The sequence below is a fragment of the Mobula birostris genome, chromosome 19, assembly GCF_030028105.1.
Source record: "Mobula birostris isolate sMobBir1 chromosome 19, sMobBir1.hap1, whole genome shotgun sequence".
NCBI lineage: Eukaryota > Metazoa > Chordata > Chondrichthyes > Myliobatiformes > Myliobatidae > Mobula > Mobula birostris.
Window position 1 is genome coordinate 413,816 of NC_092388.1, and position 8,981 is coordinate 422,796.

The 8,981-nt window shown below is 40.6% G+C and overlaps 1 protein-coding gene across 1 annotated transcript; it reads left to right on the top strand.

Moving 5' to 3' along the window:
- Positions 1-991: 991 nt before the first annotated feature.
- Positions 992-7,330, top strand: LOC140212372 (interleukin-6-like). Its single transcript, XM_072283083.1, has 4 exons — positions 992-1,159; positions 2,667-2,780; positions 5,937-6,077; positions 7,181-7,330. The coding sequence occupies exons 1-4, from the start codon at positions 992-994 to the stop codon at positions 7,328-7,330; spliced, it is 573 nt and encodes a 190-aa protein (XP_072139184.1).
- Positions 7,331-8,981: the final 1,651 nt, after the last annotated feature.

Genomic DNA, 8,981 nt, shown 5'->3' on the forward strand with positions numbered 1-8,981 from the left:
CTGTACGTGGATATTGGTTAGTTTGTGCTTGCAAATTTCTTTTTATCAATCTCCAACAAAACTGATTTGACATTAAGATCAGTAAACGCCTTAGAGATCCACTACAGAGATAAATAATATGCATGCGCCAGGCTTGCTTCTTGTTACACATGCAGCAGTAAGGTCCGTCTCTCGGAAATTGTGATGCAAAATACTGGTGAGATCAGTCACGATAGAATGATTTGTTTTCTGTGAGAGCAAGAGGAGAAAGAGGGATGTGCGATAGAAGGAATGGAAAAGGAAATTATTTTTTCCATGTTTCCTTCGGACTTAGAGCCGTTTGCCCCATTGATTTTATAGTGACTCCAAGAGCAATTCTATTGGCAATTTTCTCCACAATCTGCTATTATTTGCTGTACTGTATAGCCAAAATATCCGAACTCGCTAGTTTATTGCATTTTTTTCAAAATATTGCAGGATCATTTATTGAGCTGGCGTTAACTAGCTATATAATCACCGCTGTTATTTCAGAAAATATTTATAAACTTAGTATTAATTTAAAAATAGACACGGCTTCCCCTACGCTGGGGATTCCTCGCGTTCATGAGGAACTTGAAATGACATTGCCTGAATTACAAAATCTGTTCTTGGGGATTTCGTTGGGGAATCCGGTAAGTTATGCTCGCCAATAAATAAATGTCCAGAAGTGGCGGTGACAACAATCTGTTGGCATTCGAATACCAGGCGATCAGCTGGCGGACCTCGCGACCCTAAGCATGCCTTCACTATACCGTTAGTGAAACCTTTGATCCGTGTGTTTTACCTCTGGTCCTAGGCTCAGAGGAATTTCACAGCAACACACACACACAATGCTGGAGGAACTCATCATTTTGTGTGTGTTGCTTGAATGTCCAGCATCTGCAGATTTTCTCTTGGTTGTGAGAGGAATTTCACAGCTTCTCTCTCTCTCTCTATCTCTCTGACAGACCTCTGCCTGCCTGTCGCCCTGCTGATGTACCTGACGGCCGCCCTGATATCTCAGGTAACCGCCTCCCCACTTGCTGAATCTTCGGGAGATTCTGAAAACCTTTTCGAAACGAGCCAAGATTTAGGAGAGCTGAATCTGGAATCCCTCGCCCTTTACATCCGGAGTGTTGCCGTACAACTGCGCAACCGGCAGGTGAGTTTGGACGTTTCCCGAAAAAGTGTATTCGAAGTCATTCGAAAAGCAAATCAAAGAAAGTAGCCAGCAGATTAGGCAGTGCATAAGGCGTGTTTTCAGCCGCTGCTTAAATGTGCCCAATGATTTGGCCTTCACAGCTGTCTGTGAATTCCAGATTCATGTCTGGCTAAAGAAATTCCTCCTTATATCTGTTTCAAATGGATTTCCTTGTATTGTGAGGCTGTGTCCCCGGCCCTAGATGTCCCCCACCATTTGGAATGTCCTCTCCAAGTCCACTCTTTTCAAGCTCCTGAGAGTCAAGATTTTTTCAGGATCTAACCTGGTCGCAACATATCGATGCAGCTATAGAGAAGGTAAGACAGCGGCTAGATTTCAACAGGAGTTTGAAGAGATTCGGTTTGCACGAAAAACTCTTGAAAACATTTATAGATGTACCGTGGAGAGCATTCTGACAGGCTACATCACTATCAAATACGGTGGGGGAGGGGCGGGTTGGTGCGACTGCATAGGACCAAAAGAAACTACAGAAAGTTGTAAAATTAGTCCATTAAATCTTGGGTACTAGCTCCGTAATATCCAAGACATCTTCAAGGAGCGATGCCTTAAAAAAGGGGACGTCTATTACTAAAAACCCCATCAACCAGGGTTCATTGTCTTCTCATTGTTACAATCAGGAAGGAGGTACAGAAGTCTAAAGGCACACACTCAGCGATTCAGGAACAGCTTCTTCCCCTCTGCCATCCGATTCCTAAATGGACATTAAACCCATGAACACTACCTCACATTTTTAAAATATATATTATTCATGTTGTTTCACTATTTTAAACTATTCAATATGCTTATATACACTTACTGTAATTGATTTACTTGGTTGTCTGTTTATTTATTATTTATTTATGTTTGTTTAATTTATATATTATCATGTATTGCATTGAATTGCTGCTGCTAAATTAACAAATATCACGACGCATGCCGGTGATAACAAAGCCGATTCTGATTCTATCTGGACCTTTCAATATTCGATACATTTTAATTAGATCCCTCCTCATTCTTCTAAAGTCATGGATGGTGATGTATTTGGTCAGCTATGTCTCAGATATACGAAGAAAGTAGTGGGAGTAGCCAACAGATTAGGCAGAGAAACAAGGCACGCTAAAGTCGTTTAATATCGCGACTCGCCGTTTCCGGCAGGATATAGTTATCTGCAATCATTGAATTGGACATTAAGTGACGGGGGCTTTCAAATAGCAGGTTGCAGGATGACCTGCTGTTGCTGGGGCATGTTTAGCTTGGTACATGAAGCCAAAAATAGAGAGGTTAGAGTGGGAGTGTGATGGAGCTTAAAACAGCCGAATAGGGGCTGATAGGAAGTAATGCACGTGTGTTTATCATCACTTTACTGAAAACCTGTCCCGAGAGAAAAAAAATGTAGAGATGTACCCACTGCGTTTACTGCAATGACTTTTATAGTGATAACAAACATATTTGATGTGTTATTTTGCAGTTGTGTGATTTTTTTTCCCTGTGTGACGGAAGTATGAGTTCGCTGCAAATGTACAACATGCAGCTGCCACAACTTACGCAAGGTGACCGATGTTACAGGAGGTCCTTCCGAAAGGTGAGATATTTTCACTTAGTTTGTAAGTCCACTGTTTTAATAGTTTGTTAAATTCAACTTTACTTTCTCTTTCATACTGTAATCCTTCTTGTTTCTCGGTGCGATAATGCCGCATAAGTAAAGTTTTCTGTATATGAGTACCCGAAGTCTACATATATTAGAAGAGATTTGTTCAGCGACAGAAGCAAAATTAAAGCAATTAACTTTCATGATCAGAACTTCAGATTAATGTAGAACAAACAGAAATGCTCGACATAGTCAGCAGGTGGAGCACCAGTGAAAAGTTAACGTTTCAGGTTAATGTCTCAGATTGAAGTACTGTTTTAAGATTACAGTAAATCAGTTCTGCAAATCACAGATGATAATATGAACGAGTATATATCTATTAGAAATAAAATATGCAGAACTTGGCATATACTTCAATAAATAAATACATAAAGCCAGCAATTTCATCAAGAATGCATATCTATTAGATATTTAACACCAGACATCCATTCTGCCCATGTAGCATATTATTTCCAATTTTTACTTTGGGTTGAACTTTTATGCCATTGTGTTCCAAATAAAATTCTAAATGTCCTCGTTATATTTGTAATATAAACGCTTGATGCTGAAGGTGACGTTCATGCTTTGGTGATATATAAAGGACCCCACCCAGCTCATTATATTACCATGCAGAGAAACTCCAGTGCTTCAGTCATAATTCTCAATAATAGCAGAAGATATGACTCCAAGAGAAGGCAGAATTTATCTGTGCATCCTTACCTTATTATCTCTCTCTCTTTAACAAAACTGCAGCCAAAGAGTGTACTCAGTTTTACTCAGTTCTGAGTAATTTTGTAAGTAAACTAAGAGCAAGGGGGTTGTCAGGAATAGTAGTTTAATAGGAATACTTAGGAATGAATCAGTATGTTAGTTTTCAGATCATGGAGCTGTTTACCTTAATCATAAACTTCTTGAATAAGTTTCTGAAATGTTAGGGCAACATCGCACTAAAAAGAGCATGTCACAATTCAGTTGCTGGTTGTGGATCTTTTCTGGGCACGAAGCCTAATCCTAATGCTAATGCATTTTCCTACAGTAGAGTGATATTTAAACAGCCAGAAATGAACACAAAATATAGAACAGGACAGCACAATAAGACCCACAATGTAGCACCAACTTATAAAAACCTACCCCATGGTTAGTTATAAACACAAAATAATCTGCAGATGCTGGGGTCAATGATCCTTCACCCGCATCTCCTCCATTTCCTGCAGTTCGGCTCTCACCCCATCCTCCCACCACCACAACAGGGACAGAGTTCCCCTTGTCCTCACCTACCACCCCACTAGCCTCCGGATCCAACACATTATCCTCTGCAACTTCCGCCACCTTCAACAGGACCCCACCACTAAGCACACCTTTCCCTCTCCGCCTCTCTCCACCTTCCACAGGGATCAGTCCCTCTGCGACTCCCTGGTCCACACGTCCCTCCCCACGGATCTCCCACCTGGCACTTATCCCTGTAAGCGCAAGTGCTACACCTGTCCCTACACCTCCTCCCTTGCCACCATTCAGGGCCCCAAACAGTACTTCCAAGTGAGGCAACACTTTACTTGTGAGCCTGTTGGGGTCATCTATTGCATCCGGTGCTCCCGGTGCGGCCTCCTCTACATCGGTGAAACCCGATGCAGATTGGGGGACCGCTTCATCGAGCACCTCCGCTCCGTCCGCCACAACAGACAGGATCTCCCATTAGCCACCCACTTCAACTCTGCTTCCCACTCCCATTCAGATATGTCCATACATGGCCTCCTCTACTGCCATGATGAGGCTAAACTCAGGTTGGAGGAGCAACACCTCATATACCGTCTAGGTAGTCTCCAGCCCTTTGGTATGAACATAGAATTCTCCAACTTCTGGTAATTCCCTCCCCCTCCCTTCCCCTATCCCTATGTCACTCTGCCCCCTCCCCCAGCTGCCTACCACCTCCCTCATGGCCCCGCCTCCTTCTACTACCCATTGTGTTTTCCCTGATTCTTTCTTCACTTTTCCTGCCTATCACCTCCCTGCTTCCCCTCCCCTTACTGGTTTTTCACCTGGAACCTACCAGCCTTCTCCTTCCCACCCTCCCCCCACCTTCTTTATAGGGCCTCTGCCCCTTCCCTCTACAGTCCTGACGAAGGGTCACAGCCCGAAACGTCGACTCATCGTTTCTATGGATGCTGCCCAACCTGCTGAGTTCCTCCAGCGTGCCGTGAGTGTTCCCATGATTAATTTAACCCTTCTCGTACATGCAGCCCATGACCCTCAGTTTTCCTGGCATCCATAAGTCTATCTAAGAGTCTTTCAAATGTTTCAATAGTATCAGCCTCCACCACCACACCCCAACAGTGCATTCTAGGCACCCACCACCACTCTGTGTGAAAAAAACTACCTCTGACATCTCCCCTAAACTTTCCACCACTCACCTTAAATGAATGTCTTCTGGTATGGGCATGAGCACCCTGGGGAAAAAGGCACCAACTGTGCACTCTACCTTAACCTCATAGTCGTATACACCCCTATTACGCCTCTCATCCTCTGTCACTCCAAAGCAAAAGGCCTGGCTTTCTAAATGTTTCCTCATATTTCTTTAGCCAGACAGTGGTGAATCTGTGGAATTCTTTGCCACAGGAGCTGTGGAGGTTGATAGATTCTTGACTGGTCAGGGCGTGAAGGGATATGTGGAGAAGGCATGAGATTGGGGCTGAGAGGAAAATTGGATCAGCCATGATGAAATGGCGGAGCAGACTCGTTGGGCCAAATGGCCTAATTCTGCTCTTATATCTATGGTCTTATAAGACATGTGCTCTCTAAGGCAACCAGCATCCTGGTAAATCTTCTCTGATCCCTCTCTAAAGTTTCCACATCCAAGTGGTTTGGGGACTCATGAGACTGTGGATGGTGTACTAAAGGAATGCAAGAGCTTCAGAATGAATTCTCTACAATTCTTTGTTGCAATCAGTGGTAGATTTAGTGCGGCTCTTGCTTGTAGCAATTTACTGCAGTGACAACTTTTTTAATATAAATATTCCACACGTTTGAAGTCTCAGGTCTGAACATGGATACAAGAGATGATGAGTGCATCTGTAGTAATGTTCAGTAACAAAAGGATTTTTAATTGTTTTGTAGAAAACATGTTTGACAAAGATTGTCAAGAGCCTTCATGAGTACAAAAACTATCTACAATTTGTAAAGCAAGGTACTGAAGATGAGAAACACCAAGTGGACTCAATGCTGATGAGCATGAAAAATTTAGTTGATTTACTCCAGGTAAGAACTGCCATGATTATTTTTCTGCAGCTTATTAATTCAGTCATTGTACAAAGTATTTTCTCAGCTAATATTAACAAGTACTGTAATGCCAAAAGCAGAACCACCAAGCAAGAATAAGGGAGAATGTCAGACAATCCTGTTTGAAATACTGTGGCTTCTCAATACTGGAATTTAGATCTTGAAGACTGGATATTTGTTACAACAATGTGTTCCTTGGCCTTGTAGAGCTTTCAAGGTTTTAACTGGTCAAATACACCAGCGATTTTACATGCAAAGCAGAGCCAAAAGAGCTGAATACAGCAATTAGCATTCACAGGAAATTACACCCGTAAAATTGCAGATTTTTTATATCCAATTTTTTTCTGCATTTTTACAAATATACAAAAAAGCAAGTATTTCAGGACCAAGGCAGTGTTACCTATAAACATCATTCCCTTCCAAAAGTGCCCTCATTTCAGATATATCGGTGAAAAAAGTACATCATTAGTTTGAGAAATTTGCATATCCAATTGAAGTTCTTGCAAGTTAACTCCATTTCAATTCCTTTTGCATTGGCTATAACATGGATTTAATGAATACTATTCTAAATTATATCAGCTGATAGTAACAAAATTGTTTTGCCTGCATTTCAGTTAGTTATTATTATTGTTTTATTCATACCCTACAATAAGTTAAAATTTTGTTTTGAATTACTTAGTGGGTAGTTCTCTTTCCTCATGGATCAGCAATTTAATTGCAGCCACCCTGGACAAAAAGTCAAGTAGTATTGGAAATACTAACTACACTGTAATACACAAACAACAGTCTGAGCTCTGACCTTAATTAGATCCATTGATGATCATCCCTTTAAATAACTCACACTTAATTTTCTAGGAACCTTGGTGAGGCAAAAGAAAGTTCTTTCCTAGAGACAGAAATCTAGGAAATCAACTTATATTAAGGATAACTGGATGATAAGAAACAGAATTAAACCCTGTAGCTTCCCTCAGATCTCAGATTTTTATTACAATAGAATGATGATATTTTGTTTTCTTTTTACTGTATTCTTCCACTACCATAAAATTGAATTACTGAAATATCTTCTATTTTCTATTTTCTAGACCAAAATTCATCAGCAGCATGAGGAGGTTTTAATCCCAGACATGTTGTCTAAGGGTGTCTGGAATAAACAAGTAAAAATTCATGTGATTCTTAGAAATTTTGCACTTTTTATGGAGAGTGCAATTCGTGCCATCCGATTCATAAAGTGAATCCCTACAGCTGTTCCACTTTAACAGTCACAACTCTGACTGAATATTCTAGTTCACATGAGTTCTTGTGTATGATATGCTTTCAGAAGAGAGCTATGTAGTTCTGTATTCAAAATAAGAAATTTTATTTCTAGTTCAGTTCTGTGAAATTGGAAGTTTTATTTTTACTATACTATTCATTCATTCATTCATTCGTTTATTTATTTATTTATTTATTGAGACTATGGTTCCACTGTTGCTCAAAATTCCAGTTTGCTGTTTGGCTGTGAAGTTAATAAATCACTGTCTTTTATTCTGTGATGAGAACTGCTGCGGGCATCACATAGTCATGATAATTTATTACACTGTATTTAAATTAGTGGTTAAATTAATCATTAAGTTAAATGTATTAATTTATTTCTACCTGTAAATTCAATGAGCAAGTATTCTATGCAAATAAACACATCAAATAAAAGAACATACTTTTCAATACAATAAATTGAATACCTTGCCTTTTCTTTGACCCTGTCTGCCATTTGTTGGATATGTCACCTTCTCCCAGAAAGAACAAAAGTTCAAGTTCAAGTTTATTGTCATTTCAGCTGTATACATGTATATCGGTAAATGACAGGATGTTCCTCCAAACCAAGGTGCACAACACAGTACATGCAAATCACACACAACACATAAAATAATATTACCATAACTAAATTACATAAGAACATAAGAAATAGGAGCAGGAGTAGGCCATCCAGCCCATCGAGCCTGCTCCGTCATTCAATAAGATCATGGCTGATCTGTCCATAAACTCAGCTCCATCCACCTGCCTTTCCCCCATAATCCTTAATTCCCTTACTATGTAAAAACCTATCTAATTGTTTCTTAAATATATTTAGTGAGGAAGCGTCAACTGCTTCCCTGGGCAGAGAATTCCACAGATTCACCACTTTCTGGGAAAAACAATTTCTCCTCATCTCCGTCCTAAATCTACTCTCCCGAATCTTGAGGCAATGTCCCCTAGTTCTACTCTCACCTACCAATGGAAACAACTTTCCTACTTCTATCTTATCTATCCCTTCCAAAATTTTGTTTGTTTCTATAAGATTCCCTCTCATTCTTCTGAATTCCAGAGAGTATAGTCCCAGGCGACTCAATCTCTCCTCATAGGAACTCTGGAATCAACCTGGTGAACCTCCTCTGTGCTGCCTCCAAAGCCAGTATAACCTTCCTCAAGTATGGAGACCAGAACTGCACACAGTACTCCAGGTGCGGTTTCACCCGTACCCTGTATCGTTGCAGCATGACATCCCTGCTCTTGAATTCAATCCCTCTAGCAATGAAGGCCAACATTCCATTTGCCTTCTTGATAACCTGTTGTACCTGCAAGCCAACCTTTTGCGATTCATGAACAAGCACTCCCAAGTCCTTCTGAACAACAGCATGCTGAAATCTTTCACTAGTTAAATAATAATCTGCTCTTCTGCTATTTCTTCCAAAGTAGATGATCTCTCATTTACCAACGTTGTATTCCATCTGCCAGACCTTGTCCCACTCACTTAACCTATCTATATCCCTCTGCAGACTCTCCACATCCTCTGTACAATTTCCTTTTCCACTCAGTTTATGGTCATCAGCAAATTTTGCTACACTACACTCAGTCCCCTCTTCCAAA

Excerpts from the sequence above, each read along its gene's own strand:
- LOC140212372 (XM_072283083.1), top strand. The coding sequence starts at position 992 with ATGTACCTGACGGCCGCCCTGATATCTCAGGTAACCGCCTCCCCACTT. Across the intron at positions 2,781-5,936 it reads ACAGGAGGTCCTTCCGAAAG|AAAACATGTTTGACAAAGAT; the intron begins GTGAGATATTTT and ends ATTGTTTTGTAG. Across the intron at positions 6,078-7,180 it reads ATTTAGTTGATTTACTCCAG|ACCAAAATTCATCAGCAGCA; the intron begins GTAAGAACTGCC and ends TCTATTTTCTAG.